At 39.8% G+C, this 20,420-nt stretch overlaps 1 protein-coding gene across 1 annotated transcript; it reads left to right on the forward strand.

The window, feature by feature from the left end:
• Positions 1-289: 289 nt before the first annotated feature.
• Positions 290-16,496, forward strand: LOC108493495 (cytosolic phospholipase A2 epsilon-like). Its single transcript, XM_017806973.1, has 20 exons — positions 290-376; positions 3,063-3,135; positions 4,069-4,205; positions 4,601-4,732; positions 6,183-6,223; positions 6,937-6,979; positions 7,603-7,675; positions 7,871-8,040; positions 8,173-8,253; positions 8,991-9,028; positions 9,694-9,841; positions 10,518-10,654; positions 11,069-11,291; positions 11,982-12,096; positions 12,431-12,566; positions 13,734-13,843; positions 14,396-14,587; positions 15,057-15,223; positions 15,596-15,782; positions 16,283-16,496. The coding sequence occupies exons 1-20, from the start codon at positions 332-334 to the stop codon at positions 16,489-16,491; spliced, it is 2,457 nt and encodes an 818-aa protein (XP_017662462.1). The 5' UTR covers positions 290-331; the 3' UTR covers positions 16,492-16,496.
• The last annotated feature ends 3,924 nt before the right edge of the window (positions 16,497-20,420 follow it).

The raw sequence follows: 20,420 nt of genomic DNA on the forward strand, positions 1-20,420 counted from the left end.
ATGACAGGGTGTGTTTATGGGAGACAGGTTTGCTGTTCCTTTAACAGCCGGAGCCAGGAGCTGCTTCCCCTCCCCTTGTGTCATGCAAAGGGTGGATCTTAACTGGCTGCTACGCCTCTGCTCAGGCTTACTGGGGCAAGCGCAGCATAGGCAGTGGCACCAGGCACTGCTGGAAACCCCTGTACCTGGGCTCCCTGTCACTGCGGTTCTGAAGTTCTCAATTCCCAATGAGGATTGCCATTTAGAGACAGGATGGTTTTTCCAGAGATAACGTTGGCCCTTCTGGTTGCAGGACCTGATCTCTCAAACCTCTCGGCTAGGAGACGGAACTATGTGGCTGAATTCTGAAGGGGAACAGTGGACTTCTCTGACAAAGGTACCACAAAGGAGAATTTCAAAAGGAAACTATAAAAGGGACTTTCCAGCTGGGTGGAGACTGGGTGAAAACAGATAGGCTTCAACATCTGCCAAACAGTCTAATTAGCTACTCTAACCCATCCAGTTCCCTCCATGAAACAAAGTCCCGCTTATCATTTTGATCACTCCACTTACATAATCTTGCTTCATGTTAAAGTCCTAATGCGGTTTCCTGTCCTTGGCACATGGGAAACAACCTCTGTTTTAACAAGACTAATATCTTTTAAAGGATGAGTTTGAATAGGCTTTCTCTGCATATGTCTTGTTAAGGCCCAAGGGCAAAATTACTGCCAGTGTAGATTGTAATAGCTGGGAAATTATGCCATTTATTCTCACAAAGAGTATGGCAGAATGTTGAAGTGGATTTTCAACAGCTGATTTCCTCAATTTGATCCCTTCTCTGGCTTCCAAAAAAATAGTAGTTTTCAAGGAGACTTCAGACACGACATCTTTCCTCTAGGAAATCAGAGGACTAGATATGCTAGAAAAGTTTTTTGTCCTTCTCTCTAGTTCGAGGCCATTTAGTAATAACTAGGAACTCCCCCTTGTTCTGTTTTGTGATGAGCTAATTTGCTGAGCAACTGTGCTTACAATTTAAGGAACAGCCAACACTTTCTGTTCATTAGTTGAATGGAAAACCCAAAGATGAGAAAATACACCCTAAAATGCAAATCTCTATATATCTGGGGTCATAGGTTCAGAAGAAGACATCAAACATCTAAAATTTTTTAGGCAAAACTCACAATGCTGAAGGGATTTTGGCCATTTGTTATTTATAGCTCTGTGATGTCTAAGCTAAGGCTCCCTGGTCATGACAGGGCACATCGACAAGCCTGAGTATTTTGTTCAATCTGTACTGCCTTCTTGGCACTTTGGACTCATCACACAGCAGGAAGGTGGGTACAAGGGACCTGAACCATGACACCGAGTTAAGCCCTTCCAAGAACTGCCTTCTCCAAAGCCAGCCACTGGCAGCATCAGTTATAGGCTCTGTAATTACTGAACGCCTTCTGTACCTGCCTCACTTCTGTGCCTTAGGTTTTAGACATGAATACAAGTGCCCTTGATGGTCTGATCCACAGCTACTCTTTGGACTCTTGGCAGTGGTTTGACATCCTTGATTTACACAGTGACCTGCTGTGCAGCTGAACAGCATGAGTGTCATTGGTGATTTTTCCTAGAAGGGAATACTTTAGTTGCCTAGAGGCTGATTTTTCCTGTTTTTTCACTAGTTTACTTGCTAACTGCCCCCAATCTCAACAACATATATTCATTAGCCCCAGTTGCATCCTTTAATACATTTAGGTTAAACATTTTGAGAGACATCAAATGGACATATATTCCACAAAGCCTATGAACACTGATGCTCTTCACTTTTTACGAATGGTAAGCCCAGCACATTATTAACAGAGTACATACCAAATTGCTCTGCTCAGACCAACTAGAACAAAAGTCCTGCTCTCCTTTCCTGCAGTACCTGTGTCACACATCTTTCTCAATGGGTCTAATGAGGTCAGTGTCATGCTAATGCCACTTCAGGACAGGCAGTCGTCCTTTATAGTAATTTTGCAGTATAGGAGGAGTATAGGTGGAGTCACTACCTGTGCATGGCCCTGTAGTTGTGATAAATGCCTTTTAGGTCTTTTGGAGCAAATTTTTTCTGCTGATTTATATTCCAGCATGTTGTGTCTTTCCCCCTGTCTGTGACAGTAGAAATGAAAGGTTGAGTGGAAATTATTTATTTGTTTATTTTATGGTAAAAGGAGAAGAGATATGAACTCATGTTTGGACTCCAATATGAGATCAGAGCAGCAATATGAGAGGCTAAGAAGTCATACAGGTCATGAGGTCAGAGACATGGGCTAATATGAAAGAGGAAAGCCAAAGGGAACAAACAAGAATTTCCTATCAGGTGTAAAACACTGTTTGCATTTCTTATGCAAAACAGTGCAAAGAAACTCCAGACGTGAAGAGTTTATGAGGTTCAAAACTAGAGATAAACTTCTCACGAGAAAAAATCAGAGGTGACCTTAGCTCCAGAGGGCAGTTATAACCCTGTAAATGAAAAACACATACACAGTGCATAGCATGGTGGAAAAGCAAAGCAAAGCAGCAATCTCTTTGTCTGACCTTAAAATCAGTTGGGCGATCAGAGGCCAGCATTTAACTCTAGGAGTACGGTACATTTAAAAGAGCAGGGATATGAGAAAATCATATCCCATAGCCCAGAAGACCAAATATGTGTAATAATTGGATAGGAGGTAATTACCATTATGATAATTTTATCGCTTGCAAAAAGGTTAAGGCATCTTTTCCACGCTGGAAATGTCAAAAGTAAATCTTCTCCCAAGCTGGGTCTGAATTTTGTCACTTTATACAGCTAGATTATAGATAAGAAGCAAATAAATTCTCTAATAAGAGAAATCCTCATATCATGCTATAGATGTAGAGAAGTCTTTCTGTCTAGTACTTGATATAGATATTAGCAGGAATAAACCTACTGACCATTTCATAGCTGCATAGAAAATTCAGATAAGTTGTTCATGAGTTGGGTGTTTATCTCTCTTGATCACTTCTGTTTTCTAAATGCTACCTACCTTTAGCATTCATTCCTGTTTTTTGTATGTTTGGTTTTGTTCCTGCAGATAGAATCATCTCTGTGTTACTTACTGACTGTAAGAGTCATACGAGCAAGAAATATCCATCAGGCAGATGTCTGTAAGTATCTGTAGTGCTCTATAGGGTCCCATTCACCTTCACAGGCTACTAGCTAGTCCTGCTTCAAGAAAAAGTGCTTTCTAGATTTCTTCCATGGACAGAGAAAGTCCTCTCATTGGTGTGCTGGTTCCAGCTCTTCTTTGCATCAGCCCTTGTTCTGTGCAGAAGTAACTCTATAAGGTCACAGCTGTGCCTATTGCACATATTTCTCTGTGTCCCTAAAGGAAGCAGTGAAAGCTCTGCAGTCTCTTGAAAGCAAGAAATGCAGAAAGATCTCCCATGTTATCCTCTGGAGTATATTTATGGAACAAAGAAGACAAAATAGTTGGGATAATGGAGTAAATACTGAAAATTGGGTAGCCTTATTTCAAATTTAGTTTGTCCTCAAAGCTTCCTCAGTGCTAAGTAATACCACAATTCCCCATGTGCCAGCTTTCCCAGACAAAAGCCCATCAGGTGTTGTTACATTTTGTAGCTTCTGTTATGCTGGCCTGCAACTAAAATGTATGAGAAGATTGTATCTTGACTTATGCAGAAATCAGGAAGCTTTTTTATAGTGTTTTGTTTGGTTTTTTTTTAACATTCTGTTTGGCTAAAAGAGAAACTATCACTTTGTTTCTTTAACCCTTGTTGCGTTTGTCCCGGATTATTTTATTCTGGGCTAAAGTGATTGCTTGATTACATAGAAGGGGGAGAAACCCCTTTGATTTTAACATATTTATTATATCTCTGATCACATTTATTCAGAGAAGAATCATGTCACTCTGTTTCTTCTCCATTCCTATTACCTGAATTTCAATGTTTATGTTGGAAAAATATACCATCATGTATCATAGTGCCCTGCTTTGAAAACAAAACTTTATGTGGTTCAATTCGTTCTTTCTTCTAGAGCAAATCCTCATTTTGGATGTGTTTTTGTTTTTTAACATACAGTAAGCCAGACTGATTGCTATGTGAGCGTGTGGCTGCCAACCGCTGCAAATGACAAATTTCAGACTAAAGCCATCAAGAATTGCAAAGATCCAGTCTGGAACGAAACCTTCTACTTCAGGATCCAGAGTCAGGTCAAGGTACTGAACTGGGATTTCCCTATTGCTGTGACCTAGAGAGCAACTGCCAGGTTTTGTCCTTCTGCAAAGGGGACGTAAGAAATTTTCTAAAGAGGCAAGGAGGGATGCAGAAAGATGTGAGAATAGACATGTCCTTATGATGGTTTTCCATGACATGAAAGATGATTGTTTCTCTCAGCCATGGGTAGAATGTGGCATCTGAGATGTCTGTGATTTCATCTCGTTCCACCTCATAGGATGATGCCAATATGGAGTTGATCTCCTCTCCACCTCCTTCCCTTCTTGTCCTTTTTATGTCCTCTCATGCCTCACAACTCTTAAAACAGTTGTCCCCAGGACCTCCTGCTTCTAATAAAATCTTACACATTTCTAAAGTCCTTCCTTTCCTTTCCCAGAATGTGCTGGAGCTGGCGCTCTATGATAAGGATGTCATTACTCAAGATGACCATCTCTTCACAGTGTACTTTGATATAGCCAAACTTTCCCTTGGAGAGGAAGTCTTCATGCACTTCAAGTGTGATTCACAGGTGAGGTCTGAAATAAGAAATGGAATTGCTTTGCAAGAATGTTTGTCTGCTTTTCTGTCTAAAATGTTGTTTGTAAAATTTCTTTTTTTCTTCTTGTATATGGGCTGCCCAGCCACATAAAGGAAGTTGCTTTTCAGTCTGACATGAGAAAACCTCTTCACACTTGAATCTGTAGGCACACTGAAGGGTTTGATATTGGCTACAGAGGCTCATGAATTTCAGGTGTCTTGGCAAAATTCTCACTTTGCTAAGATTGCCCCAGCTGAGGATTGAGGAGGGTGTCCATGCCAGTACTTGATGCTTTTCTCATACCATATTACTTAACCTAGTAATTAGGAAGTAATAACTCTGTGATCAGAACTAAGTGTCAAACCAGACTAGTTCCTGATTATGGACTGTGGCATGGGTGTTTAAATAAGGTTTCTAAGCCATGCTTCTCAGCTTGGCAGCAAGAAATAATCCTATTTTGAATGTCCAGGGAGACTGAAAGTTGTACATCTCGCCTCCCGGTATGTTCTGTCTATCATTCTCCTTTTCCAGTTTTCTCCTAGTCTCTTGTACGTGTCATGCACCATTCAGTTGAGGAATTACCTTATCTATGTGCACCCGAACTCCACCCTGTAGTTCATTGTCTTTAAATACCTTATTTGAGAATTTCTTTCTTTGCAAAATACCAGAGGGGTAGTGTGTGGACTTCCACTAACGCTTGGTAAAGTTAAAATTCTGGCTAGTTGTAACCCACCTAATTACTATTTGAGTGGTTACAGGCACCATATTCAAGCCTCTTGTTATAGTATTCACACAGCTACAGCAGTTAGAGATCATACACTTCAAGCCTTTGTAAATTTTTTTCTCCTGTATTATTAACTTTTTGTTGTCTTTAATTCAATGGGTAATTTGAGCAACTAAGTAACCCATAGCATGATCTCACTTCACTGTTCATCATCTCTTTGCCTTCACTTTCGTTTTCCTCTTGCCTGTGCTTTCTTCCCCCTAGGGATTATGCTCTTTTCTACCACTCCACAGTTTAGGCCTTAATGTCAGATTTACCTCTGACCCAAAGCCCTCAACATGTTGCCAAACAAAGTGATTTTCCTCTTCCATAACTGCTTTGCATGTCACCATTTCTCTTCCCTAGACTGATTGGTCCCTTCGGCCGATCCCCTTTTTCTCTCAGAGACAGCATCTCTGCCTAGGTCTGTCCCTTGTGCTCCACAGAAGCAGGCAAGCCAAACATTTTCTTTGTTAAAAACGGCTATCACAGCCATCCACAAGCTTCCTATCAATAAAGAATCTTGAGGCTCAAGACACACAGATGTGAAGTGGTAGGTGCTTCTATTTTAAATGCTCTGTGAAGTCACATATAATGCAACAATGAGAATGAGAACTTGCATTATGAAGACTTCCAGTAAACTAGTGCCAAAAACATTTTTCTTTCTTCATTTTCCAGAGACAAGAGGAGTTAGAGGTGGGATTTGCCTTGGATAATATGTGAGTAAACCTGAAATGCAACATAACCCGTAGCAAAAAGAATCAACAATTTAGAGGCATGAAATAATCTAGTCTAATTGTCTGCAGTGCATCATTCCTTGATGATGCTGTTGATGAACATGGTTTCCAAAGGAATCTGTGTTATGAGCTGTGTAACAAATCAGTGCATGCCAGGATGACCTCCCATGAACTTCAGGGAGACAGGAAAAGCATCCTAAAACCTTTTCTTTGTCTAGTGCAGTGAATATTATTTAAGACCAAAATATTGCTGATTTGTTATGCATTTGTGTTTGAGATCAGCGTGAGGGTTCACCTCCCTTGAAAGCACAACATGGAATAATGCACTGGATTTCTGATTTATAGCTTTTACTGTCCCATCCTACCACAAACTGTAATTTTTTTAAAAAATGGATTCCATGAAACCACCCATGGACTCAGCTTGGGCTTTGTATAAAATCCCTACATGGTTTGGCCTTGCAGAACCTTTGGGGTTTTTTTTTGCTTGACTCCAGGACTGGATGAGCCAGTAGGATGACAATTGTGCCTTGACAGAGTAGAGCGAGAAAATTTGTACCATGACTCTCCTGGGACTTTTCTTTCAAATCCAATGTGCAGCTAAAAATAAACAAGAGGAAGATCAGGAGAAGGGTGTGGCTCATGAACTATACTGTAATTTTAGTGAGTTATTATAAATGTATTTTTCTGTTTCCTAGTTCAGGTCCTCCTGAAACCATCATTACTAATGGAGTACTAGTGGTGAGTGTTGTATTTCATAATCTTTCTTGTCCTGTTGCCACACTTGTTTCACTTGACTCACAGTCATAGTACAACATACCCTTTGACTGAGCAAACCCAGCACCGAAACACTGCCATTTCCCACTTCATCACAACACATCCTTGTGGAAGGCACTGCTGGAGAGGCTGAGGCTGGAATAGCAGGGAGATCCCCCATGCCAACGTCCCGTTGCTGTTGCAAGGGCGACACGTGGAAGTGGTTTAGATCTGAGACATCAGTGCAGCAGTGAATTCTTCCTTAGAAGAATTCTTCCTGAAATTCCCGTATTGCCAAAGCGATGGCACACGTCATTTCCTGCCTTCATAACTGTGGTTCTTACACAAGGACTTTCCAACCATGACATTTGCTCATTTATTAGCTTTGCTTCCTCATTATTTTTGTCTAAATCAGTCTTCTGAATCTCTGTTGGGATCCTCAGAGTGCTGTTTTTCATTTTGCCCTTATCTTCTCCCTTCTGTAAGCCATATTCATCCACCCTGCACCCCTACCTTGTCCTGGTTGTATCCCATTTAGATTAGGAAACAGAATGTCAGACTGGAAAATTCTCTGTCATAAGGTATTTTATTGTTCATATCTCTTACAGTCTCGCAAAATCTGCTGCTTAGAAGTTCAGGTGGTTGAGAAGAAGAAGAAAAAGGAGAAAAAGTCTTTATCAAGTAAGGTTATTTCTCCAGTAGCTATTTTTAGCTGATGTGCTTATATTGCGAAGACAGTTGGATTAATGTAAGAATGAAAAAAACCCAAATAAATCCAAAATATGAGAACAACCTTGTGATAGTCTCTGCATGAATCTTTGTTACCAATTTTGATGATAAAACTACTCTGTGTCTGCTTTTATGTTGCTTCCTTAGAGAAACAATTCTCCTTTAGAGTGCAAGGCTCTTACGAGGGCACCCAAGACATTATGCTGGGATCTGATCTGGTCTTCAGCTCCTCCTCTCCTGCCAAATTCCACTATGCAAGATACAAGCAGCCAACGCTGGATGTTACACTACCAGGGAAGAAACGACCTCCCTCCTTAGTATGTTACAACTGAGCTTTATAAAACATAATGTAAAATATCAAGAACCATATACAGTAACATTAATTGGCATTGTGGACAGATAGTAACATTCCTTACAATATAAACTTCAATGTATTTGTATTTTGTCAGTGCTCACGTGTTTATGATACAGGCTCTCCAAACGTGGAACTTCATTCCATTCCAAGCGGAGAAAACATGATCTTAGCAGAGGTGAGTGCCTGCTTTTGTGTAGGAGAGGCTGAGAAACCTGAATGTGAAAGTCTGCAGCCCCCTAATGATTACCAGGGGGCTGATTCTGACAATGAAAGCCTGCAGACAAAAATGACACAACCAAACAGTGGTAGATCTTTTGGCAATTCGTTCAGCTTGTGCCTCGTTCTATTTGAATGGGTGTGGGAATATGGGGCATCTTGTTACTACACTCTGATCTTACTTCATGCTAAATTTTGAGGCTCTGTTTTGAGAAAAACACACCCATGGGGCACCTGAACTGAGGTAGCTTCAGTCTCCTGCTGATTCTGACCATGCTTTGCAAAGCACTTTTAGACTTACGGTTAAAAAAAATCCATATAGAATGAAAGGACCACGGCTGTTCTGGGGTACAAACCACAGAAAGGGAGAAGCAAATGCTGCTGTGTAGAATGGTATTGTGGCTGCAGCCTGACTATCTGCCTAAGAGAGGTACTGTTAGTAAAAATGGGTAAGGTGTGTATTATCATTACTCTGTAAACAGCAGTTATCCTCAGATGTTACATTTACTAGAAAACATTAGGAATTACTTAACAGCCTCCCTTTTGGTAAAACACTACAGTCAATTCACATACACTCCTGGATTATTCAATTATGCATTGCTAGAATGGCACAAGCTAAAATTCCTCCTGAAGCTGCAGAGGTGAAGTGCTAAAGCAGGTTGTAACTCTCACATTGTTCACATTCTTGCTTTCCAGGATAAAGGATTTGATTTATATGCGAAGGCAGAAGACTGGTAAGAGACTTGGCAACTCTTGGAGATTAACTTGTACTTTGCTGAACTCATCTTACCCTTGGCTCTTTACTAATGAGGAGGAGGAACTCACAGTAGGACAATAGGTTATGTGATCAAGTGATGTGATGTTCACATGAGCTGAAAGCAACTATATGTAATGTAATGTAAATACATGCAGATAACCCATACTGAGACATGAATAATGAAAAAGATGCATAAAATAGAAAAATATTACAAGCCAATCATGCTACCCAGTGTTATGCTCAGCATAGTTTTTCACCACTTCTACACTGTGCAAGAGCATGGCTGATCACCTAGCACTGTTGATCATGAAGTATGTAAACTTTTCTGCCAAATTCAAGACAAATATCAGAAGTTTTTACTAGCAGCTCTCAGTGCAGGCTAAAATATGAGATAATACAGACAGCAGATGTCTCAGAAATTAGCTGCAGAAATGTCTTTCCTTAGGTTTTCTTTTGATAGCTGCTGAGAAATTTAGTAGTCCCTTTTTCTATGATTCTTTCATGCTGCATTGTATACCTGCTTTGGAATTTAGAAAAGGGTTCTCCTGCAAATGTGGTCCTTTGTGGATCTGATTTATTTTATTGTACTGGAAACTCTGAGCTTGTCTACCAATAATAGAACAGAATATTCCTTTTTTCTGATCTCTGCTCCAGCCCAGACCACCTTGATGTGCGTTTAGGGTTTGATCTCTGCACGCAGGAACAAGACTTTCTATGCAAAAGGTGGAATTACGTTGCTCCTGCTCTGAAGAAAGTCCTGCAGCTGCAACAGGATCTGCTGAACCATGAGGTCTGTTATGCAAATATTCAAAACCTCTGATGAGTGCTTAGCAGAGAGGGCATAATGGCATAATATGACCTCTTTTTCTTCCCAGCTAAATTTTTTCCTGGTCTTTCCTCATCTTAAAACTTATGTACACCTTCAGTAATGCCATACCTCTGAAATCATCCTGCTGTTTGTGCCCCTTGCTGTTGCTATCCTGATTTTAACCCTTCTCCTTCTATCCCTTCATTGCAAGCCTGGCTAGATATTCCTTATATAGAAATGGCTTCTTCTACATCATTACCCTATGATTGTTATCCTTTATCCTTTTTGATAATCCTTCTCCTCTCTTCAACCTGTGAGATTTCTTTTTAATTCCTGCCCTTTAAACTGTTTTTTTTTTTTCCTCACTGTCTCTTTTTTGGTTAGAATTAATGCATTTTTTTTTTTTTTTACCAAACATCTATGTTGAACACATTGGAGACAAGTGTCAGATGCCTCAGCAAAAATTGTCATTGCTTTTATTCCTGTTCTCCTTTATGAAATGAATGGTAGCCTATATTTCAGTAGAAATCATTTAGAAGGAAATCTGTGTCTGGGCACGTGTGGTGGTGTCAGGCTTTATGTATCATGAGGTCTCTGCTGAGAGCCCCAGTCAGCTGCAGATCACTGTGCTAGCCCTTTCTGTCCATGTGTTGCACAGACCCCAGTGGTGGCCATCATGACTACAGGAGGAGGGATGAGGTCCTTAACAGCACTGTATGGCAGTCTGCGGGGACTCAAGAAACTCGGTGTCTTGGACTGTGCCACGTACCTGACTGGCTTGTCTGGTACTACATGGTAAGTAGGACTGGGCAGCTCTTGGCCAGAGTCTTCCTGATGACTCCGATGTGCTGAAGTAGGCTGGGGCTGACGTACAGGAGTCTATCTATAATATCTTCTCACCAGTCCTACTTTTTTGATCTTCCAAAATTGACAGATTAAAGTCTTATCATGGGGGAAAGTCACATACTTTGCAAAAGCATAAAAACAAACCTTCTTCTAAGAACAGTTTATGGAAAATCGCTCAAGCTGTTTTGACAGGGATGATGACTGTAACTTCAAAGGGAACATGACAGTTTCTTAGGGAACTGAAGACAGGAAAGCTTAATTTCAAATCAAGAACTTGAAATAGAAACATAAAATGTGGCTACTGCTTATTTCAAACCTTGGTGTGCTTTTTTCCTCTCTTTGATATGTATTTCCTCTTCCTAGGACCATGTCAAACTTGTACAGAGATGCTGACTGGTCACAAAAGGATCTCGACAAGCAAATCAGTGAGGCTCGAAAACATATGACAAAATGCAAAATAAATTCCCTTTCCTTGGAGTATTTGAAGTATTACAAAAAGCAGCTGTGCCAACGGAAAAGAGAGGGCCGCAGAACAACTTTTATAGACCTCTGGGGTCTTGTCCTGGAGTCTTTGTTGCATGATGGGGTACAGTATGTCATAAAGCAGCATTTACAGGGCTTACAATTTTTGGAAAATTTGTTTCTGGAGAAGATATTTTTCTGTTTCCTCTGAGAGCAGTAGTTCGTTACGAGACTGTGTGTATACAAATGCAGGGCCATTTCCAAAACATTTGGTGCCAGCCTTTTATATACTCACCCACGGAGGAAATGAACATTCTTGCTTGTGAGATTTTGGATGTGTTTTTCTGAGAAAACTCCAAGAGTAACATTCTGAAAAAAATATTATAATTTAATTTTTTTTTGCATATTCTGCAAATAAGTTATTTAGAAATAACAAAACCGCAGACTTTATGCACACCCAAGAAAGGTGTTAAAAAACAGACCTGCAGACTTTTGAAATATGTGAGAGGTCTTATATAAACTTGCAGCATAATGAATTAAGATGTTTTATACCAAAAGTATTGCTTTCTGCTCTTCATTATTTCCCTTCACTTTCATCTTAATGAATCATCAAATAATCTGTCATCAAATTGCATGTCTGCAGATATTTCAGATGCTTATGGGAATTTTGAAAAATACGGAACATTTCAGAATATAAGCCCAGCACATATTATACATTAGAGGCACAAATTTTTCTGCCCTACAAGCTTAGATGCAGAGAAAATGTTCCCATGCTAACTTTTGTCTCAGTTTAACCATATTTCTGGAATCACAGAAAGACAACCATAGACTCTCTGATCAGCAACGGGCCATTGATCATGGTCAGAACCCACTTCCAATCTATACTGCAGTCAATGTCAAGAACAACTATAGCACTCTGGATTTCAAAGGTAATTAAGACACTTCTGAGAGTCATTTGTCTTGGTATTTAAGGTGATAAATCCTGAGACTGTCTTTTTAGATAGCCTAAACCCTCCCCCCTCATTTAAAGACCAGAACCTTGGCTGATGTGTGTTCATATAATGTCCTTGTGGTCAGGTAAAAGTGTGACTGCCTGTGCAACAGACTCAAAAACATTCCAAAGCCTTTTCAGGTTCATGAGTTTTCATTTGTACCTTGCTTACAACTCATTGCTATAGGTCTGAAATATTAGAATTAACTACAAAAATTATTTTGAGGGCTGTAGTAGAACATTGCTCCCTTCTTTGTGTTCTTTTTTCACAGAATGGGTGGAGTTCACCCCATATGAGGTGGGATTGCAAAAATATGGAGTTTTTGTTCGCACTGAGGATTTTGGAAGCGAGTTCTTCATGGGACGATTGATGAAGAAGGTCCCTGAATCCAGGATCTGCTTCTTGGAAGATAAGCTATCAAAAACATCAAATGATTTTATTGTTTGTTTTGTTGGGGGGGGTTGTTTTTTATATCTGAGCTATATAAACTAAGCATTAATAAAGTATTGGTGCATGAATAACAGGGCAGTTTTACCAGAGAGGATAAATATCTTATTGCTGAGTTAATATTTACTGTAATAGATTCAGTTTACAGTAAAAAAGAAAATTCAAAATGACAGTCAAATAGTTATTTACATTTTTAAAGTTAGTTTTGAATAATAATAAAGTATTGTTTCCAGTCTAACAATAAGGTAGTCAGTATTTCATATGCTCCCTATAGACATTTTCCATAGCCTTCATGTTGATTCTCCACTGCATTGAGGTGTGTTTGGGCATGCCAGGCCCCCTCTGGTCCAGAGAGTCTTTTGGCTGCATGTCACTGCCTCTAGTTTCCACATTGCCCAGGCAAGACTGGAGGGAAAATGGCACAGCCATACTCAAAACATTTCTGCTGTTGACTTAAGTGGAGTGTGGATATGTGTTTTCCAGACAAAGAGAGAAGCTGTCAGCTTGTGACTGATTCGAGATGCAAACTTCTCTTTGACTGGCCATTTCACTTAGCAGGAAGGAGTATGTACTGTACTATTTTAGCCTCAGTCTGTGCTGCATGTGCATACATTTGCACTTGCTGAATCAAAAAACAGCAAGAACTTGTGCCCTAAGGGGTAACCAAAGAAATTGCTTCTCAAGCTCAAAAATACATGGTCAAAACTGATGCCTCGGTGTGTTAACAGGCTTATTCTCAAAAAGAGAATCCTACAAACTCAGAGGCTACAAGATCATTAGCCCTTATCAATATAATTTCTCATCAAATCTCTCAGATTGCAACCTTTCATCTATTTTTTTTTTATAAAAGCCTCATGATATGTGGATTTTTTTCCTAAAAACTTTAAATCATATTATTTCAAAAAGATCTCCAGCCCTAAGTACTGTAAAACAAAATCTGGATATCAAAAAAAAAGGTTTAACAATCAGCAGCCAAATAAAAATTACACCTCATCCTTTTAAAATAAACTATGGAAAAGCATAAACTTCACAAATTTCATCTCATGGTAACAGTTTTGAGATTCACTATAACAGTTTTGAGATTCATGATATGTGAATGTTTGAATTAGAAAGCTCTTTCCTTTTACAGGCATGTGGAGTAGTTTGTTTTCATTCAATGTGTTGTATATCTGGAATTTGTCCCATTCGTCAGAAGATTTCTGGCACAGGTGGACCCGGGACCAAATTGACAATATAGGTAGATGATCATACTTTTTCCTTACTGTGTATTTATTGTTAGATGGACTTGATGTTAGATGTCTCATACTGCAAAGCACAATTGAAAAATTTAAAAATCTCCAGTCCTGTGACCTATGAGGGCTCAACACTTATATTGGTAGATTATTAAAATGTTGAGAAATAATAAGAATGGTCTGTTAATTATTAATAAAGCAAAATGATTCTGACTGCTTCGAGTAGGAGCTATGGTAGTACAAAGAAGGACAACATTTGTCCTTTTCCAAAGCTTGGATTCATTCTGTTCCACAAATGTGTGTATGTCTGGAGCAGATTTTCATTGCTGCCTGATACCAGATCTTGTTTTTTATCCAAGTCTGGATTGTGTAAGGAAGTTATTTGAGTAGTAAGAGTAGCTTTTTATTTTCTTTTTCATTTGGTCATTTGTGCTTGTTATTCTTTTCATCCTAGGTCTTTTAAATAGAGAAAGCACTAGGTTTTATTACTTACCCTGACCTCTTGAGTCATGACTTTGCTCTAGGCAGATAGAACTTAACAGCGTTTTTCTGTGCAGAGGAGGAACCTCTCCTACCACTGAAGCCGCACGAGCTGCAGACTCGTCTGTTCACCCCTCCCGGCCCCCTCGGCAACACTCTTCGTAGTGCTCTCACTGACCGCCTCTGCATTTCCCAGGAGCACAACTTCCTAAAGGGTTTCCATATGCATAATGACTACCTGGACAACACGCACTTCTGCAGATGGAAAGGTAAAAGTAGACCTGTGTGCCTAGAGAGAGAATAAACAAAGTGAATAAAAGAAGACACTAAATTTGATATTAAGATTAGAGGGTAGATTTGGGCAGAATCACTATTAGATCAATCTGTGATTGGCCATGTTTCAGGACTTAGTATGGTGTAGTGTTGAGCTACATGCCAATGGTTTGCTGGTGGCACACCTCCTCAGGCTGGGCCACCAGGTCCTGCTAGTAGCTCTCCTTTCCTCTGTTCAAAGACACACTCAGTGGAGAAGCATAATAAACCTCCTTCATGAATGTTGCTACTGTCCAGAACTGCATGTGACTGGAGCTGAGAGGGCAGAAGAGAAGGGAGCTGGCAAATCTCCCTTCCCCAAAGATGGTAACAAGTTAGGGCTCTGTGGCCATGGTGTAAGGGTGGAAAAAAGGCTAACTAGTTTTGCACTATTGCACTTACAGCAAGAAAAATCTTTCCTTTTAGATACTGTGTTAGACACATTTCCCAACCAGCTGACACAATCAGATGAATTCCTGTCTCTGGTAGATACTGGATTTTTCATCAATACAAGCATAATGCCACTTTTAAAACCAGAGAGAAAGGTGGACGTCATCCTGCATTTAAATTATAGTGCAGGATCCCAGATACAGGTGAGAGTAATTAAAGCAGTCCTTATTTCTTCTTCAACATGTGTATACCTAAAATTTTTAAACACTTAGGTGCTTTCTATATTGCTCCTACTAAAAGTCTTAACCACTAACATTTTTAGCCTAATGCTGCGGTGTGATACATCATTTATAGGCTGTACATATTCTCCTTTTTTTTCTTGTATGATACAACTGTATTGTGCTAAGACTCAGAAAAATCAAAAGCCTTCTCTCCAGTTACACAGTGCTTTCCAATAGGGGTTGCAGAGCTTTCACACAAGTTTGGAAAGTGTCCGCTTTGTTGCTGGACTCCAAGACTTCCTGAGCCCTGTAATCCTATTGTAAGTCTTAATACTGCTTTATTCCTTCATTCAGCCTTTGGACCAGACCTGCAAGTACTGCTCTGAGCAGGGAATCCTTTTTCCCAGGGTGGACTTGAGTGAAGAAGACAGGAAAAAGCTGAAGGAGTGTTACCTCTTTGATGGTGCTGAGACTCCAGGAGCACCAATACTGTTATTTTTCCCACTAATTAATGATACCTTCCAAAAATACAAAGCACCAGGTAAGTAATCAAACATATTAAAAAACATGGACAGTCTATTAAAAGGAATATATTTAATACTCCAACTCTTGAACTTCACTGTTGGCTCTTTTCAGTACATCAAACCTCTCTGCTGCTAAGTTACTTTTTTTACCATGTCAGATTCAATGGTAGGGCTATGCTGTTTCAGTCCCTAAGCTATTTAGCTTGCAAGTAATTAGTTTGCAGTTAACTTTGATGTACCCATGTAAGTCTCGGGTAGACATGTGTAAGAGTAATAATCACCATTTTCTTTCCCCTCATGTGAAGCAGCTGATATTCACCTGATCCAGGGACTGAACTGTCAATTTTAATAAGAATTATTTGGTGGGGTTTTTCTAAATTAAACATAAATGAATAATTTAGATTGCGAACTCTCTCTTTGGAGAGAAATCTTCTTTCCCTCCTCTGTTAAGAGTATACGTTTTTATGAGCAGAGTAAATCCCTTCTCTCAGCAGTGATTCTCGCTCCTTCTTCCTAGGTCAGAAACGCTCAGAGTCAGAGATGGAAGATGGCAAGGTTGATCTCTATGGCTGCTGTTCCCCTTATTCAACATATTCGATTCAATACACTGAGAAGGCGTATGACCGTCTGGTTCAGCTAAGTGAATACAACATCCTGAATAATGAAGACCTCATTATGCAGGCCTTGCGCACAGCAGTGGCACGGAAAAGGCAGATAAAGAAGTAATGTCAGACAAGGGGGGGATGCTTTTATGTCCCTTAACTTGCAGAGAGACTGAAGCTCTCTTACTATTAGCCAGCAGGCTGCAAAGGATTCCTGCTCAACCTTATTAAATGGTAATCTCAGATGAACAAAAAAGAGACTGAAGAGAAACTTTTTTCTCCAAAGAATTTCACTGCAGTAATTCATTGCAATTCAGCAACAACAGTGGAGTATGTGTCATTGTACGGTACAGAGGACGGGCAGCCACAAAGAAGAAGGTGCTAAGATGATAATAAACATGGTGCTAGTTGCCTTGAAAAAGAGCTTTAAATGTTTAAGTTTAGTGTGCTCAGGGCAGACCACATTAAATGCATACTTTATGAACTCGGCTTGTGTTTTGCGTTTGCAAGGTGGTGGTGAGACAAACAGCATGGCACATTGCATGCAAATGCTTAGAGAAAGAGAGGCACAGGCCACATGGAGAGCAGCATTGTGGAAAGGGACCTGGGGGTCCTGGTCAACAGCAAGTTGAATATGAGTCAGCAGTGCCCTGGCAGCCAGGAGGGCCAACTGTGTCCGGGGGGGCATCAGGCAAAGCATCACCAGCCGGTCGATGGAGGTGATTGTCCTGCTCTGTTGTGCACTGGGGTGGCTTCACATTGAGCGCTGTGAGCAATTTTGGATGCCACAATGTAAGAAAGGTATGAAGCTATTAGAAAGTGTCCAAAAGAGGGCTAAAAGATGGTGAAGGGTCTTGAGGGGAAGCCATATGAGAAGTGGTTGAGGTCACTTGGATTGTTCAGACTAGAGAAGAAGAGAAAACAGAGGGTCAGGCTAACGTGGAGAATTTTACCTCTACTTTCCCAACAAAAAGATGAAGATATCCACAGTGTGCTTGGCTGAGTCGTGTCACTCTGAAGCTCTAAATAGCATCATCAGTCTGGCAGAGGGAGTGGGACAGTGTTTCTGCAATGACACGCCAGCCAAGGACAACAGTGCTCTGTGCACCTCTCTGTTTTACACTACAGGGAAGAAGAAGTGTCAGTGGTTGGGAAGGGTGTCTGGGAAATGTCTGCCTTGTTCCTGAAAGGGAGCTCTCTGGATATAGTTATGCTTTTATTTCTGTCCTGCTGACAAGTTGCAGATATAACAGTGTGGTTCATCCAGGGTAGATTCTCGAAAGATATTTTTTGTGGATTACGAACAGGTTCTGGCTCTCAGCTCTTCTTTACTTTACATTTTTTCTCCCAGAATTAAAGTCTAAGAATTGATCTTCTGGTAGTCAGGCTGGACTGATCTTCTCATGACCAGTTCACTTTCTTTGCACAGTAAGTGTGCACATCTCAAAGAATGGTTCTTACAACTACAAGCATGTCAGATGTAATTTCCTTGCAGAGTATCACTCATGCTTCAGCCCTTCACATGCCAGTGGGGAGCTGGGTATCTCCCCTGTGGTTCTGTGCTTACCTTTTCTTCTAGGATTCTATTCTCCCTGCCCCCTCCCTCCACCCAAATGGATAGGCTTTTTGAAACCACTCTGGTAATTTAAAAAATGTCTCATTTTAGACATTTTCTGGGGCACGGTATTGCTCAGTCAGGCTTATCTCAAGATTCAACAAGCTCGAAGGAGGCTTTTTACACCTTTCACATGTGAAACCCAAAGAGGAATTTCAACAAGTTGAAATAAGGCAATAAATAAGGTTGAAAGGTCTTAGGAGATGTGAAGAAGGCCTTCAAAGCTTTTGCAGGCTAAAACTAAGCCTAGAGTGATATTTAGGTTTTTGCATCCTTTGCCTTTGCACTCCTTGTTTGCAAGTACATGATAAGCCTTTAGCAAAACGTTGGGGGACAGTTTTCTGGGCTTTCCCAGTCTTGCTTGCTAAATGGTCCTACCACCTTGCACTTCTTTAGTAAGTCTGTTTTATAGCACAGAGCTCTTGAATTGTTTAGCTCTGATTAGCTCCTACTATGCCATGGAAGAACAAAGTAAAATAGCAAATGCAGTTTTGTATTTGCACTAGATTATACATGTATCTTATTTCTTTCCATGACTTATAAAGTCCAGAATTACCATCAGATCATCTTGTTAGACTTGCTAGATGTCAGACCTGTTACCTGCCATGCAGCTACTTAAATGTTAATCCTGATCACCTGTGGCTGACCAAAGACTATCTTGAAGAAAATGGATCCCTCTTCTTCTACAAATATCAGGAATGGTGAAGTCACCACATTTTATGGAAGTACATTGTAGTGCCAGCAGTAAGTATGCACCTTGTTTCCATCCTCATTTAATTTAGCCAGAGCCCATACATTAGCATATGTTACATATTTTCCTAGTAATTTAAAAGCTATCTCATAACGACTGTTTCTTCATTAGGATCAATTTTATAAAATATACCAACCTCATATCACAGTTTTCTTTTTGTCAAACCAGTAGATTCAACCATTCATGTTCTGATTACAAAAATCCTTTTATTTGCTATATCCAGCTATATCTCTGTTTTTGCACTCCCTTCAACTCTTCATTGTCCCTTTATCAACTGTAGACTTCAGTACCCTTTCCACTACTGCTATACACTGAGATCAACATTGCTTTGTTATTCTTCTGTTCTCACATATGAGTTACTAGTTTCTATATACAGAACCCAGTTGTCCTCATTTACCTTTAGAGACTTCTGACAAGTTGTTTGTCCTCCATAAACTGGTGAATTAGTGTTTTCCACAGTACACTCTTCCCTTTTGTAAGGGGGAGTAAATTGTAACATACATTTGACATTTCTTTAATCATAACTTTGCACTTCAGTGCATTAGATTTTACCATGGTTAATCAGGCCAGTTTATCAAGCAGGTCAAATCGTTCTCTATAATTGCCCTGTCCTCAGTATTACTCCATCAATCTTCGTTCTACTGCGAATCTGGCAGTCAGAGTGCCTTGTTTATTTCTAAAACATTCACAAAAACAGATAGAGTTTGAGACTGGTAAACTCTTAAAAATTCCTCAGAAGAAGAAAACTTTTTTCAGACATGTTACTCACTGAGAACTAATTCTGAAATCAGTTAGAAAACAAATTCTTAACCTTAGTAATATATACTTTCTTTTCAATCTTTGCATAACAAAATCTTACTATCTTTGCACAATAGACTATTAGTAAAAAATCTACTATTGCAGGATAGAACAAAATCTCCTTTGTCTTGAAAAACACTACTTCCTACTGACTGGCTTCCAGAGATGGTTCAGGGCTTATCAAAATTGCTCATCACTTTTCAGGGAACCCCTGGCTAATGCTAACTCAAGAAAGATTTCTTTTCATGCAGTTACCTTGCATCATGATTTTACTATCCTATGCACCTTACTGGTAGAACTTCCTGTAATTGCTTTGACATCTTTTGCAGCTTCATTGCACTCTGGTCACTTAGAGGCAGATTCAGTACTCTGCTTTGCAAGATGAAATGTACATTCATAGGACACCACACATCAGTTTTGGCAACATGCTAGCATCACCTCTACAACATATACTAAGATAAGTAAAGAAGAATTTCTGTACATAATCCAAATATAAGTAAGGCTTTCCCAAAGCTTAATAGAAATAGATTAAAAAAAAAAAGGAAAATAAAAAGAAAGACACAATTATATCTGTCTTTATTAATATCAACTTCCAACAGCTTTCCTGTCCTTTTTCCCTGCTCTTTTAAAAATTTTCCATGTTTATTAAGTTCTTTACTGAACCATATGGCTAGGCATTCAGTTCATATGCAAGTGAGGTGTGTACCTCATTTCTGCCTTCGTGCAATGGTTTCAGACATAAAATCTTTGCTTCAAATCTCCCCTGGTGTTTTTATACACACACACACACACATAACACATACATATATGGATTTTTTCTGGGTGGAACCACCTGCTGTCCAGACATTAAATTGTACTAGTTAATGATTGGCCTAAGGCCAACTAATTA

The sequence above is a fragment of the Lepidothrix coronata genome, unplaced genomic scaffold (assembly GCF_001604755.1).
Source record: "Lepidothrix coronata isolate B3197 unplaced genomic scaffold, Lepidothrix_coronata-1.0 Scaffold1, whole genome shotgun sequence".
Lineage (NCBI taxonomy): Eukaryota > Metazoa > Chordata > Aves > Passeriformes > Pipridae > Lepidothrix > Lepidothrix coronata.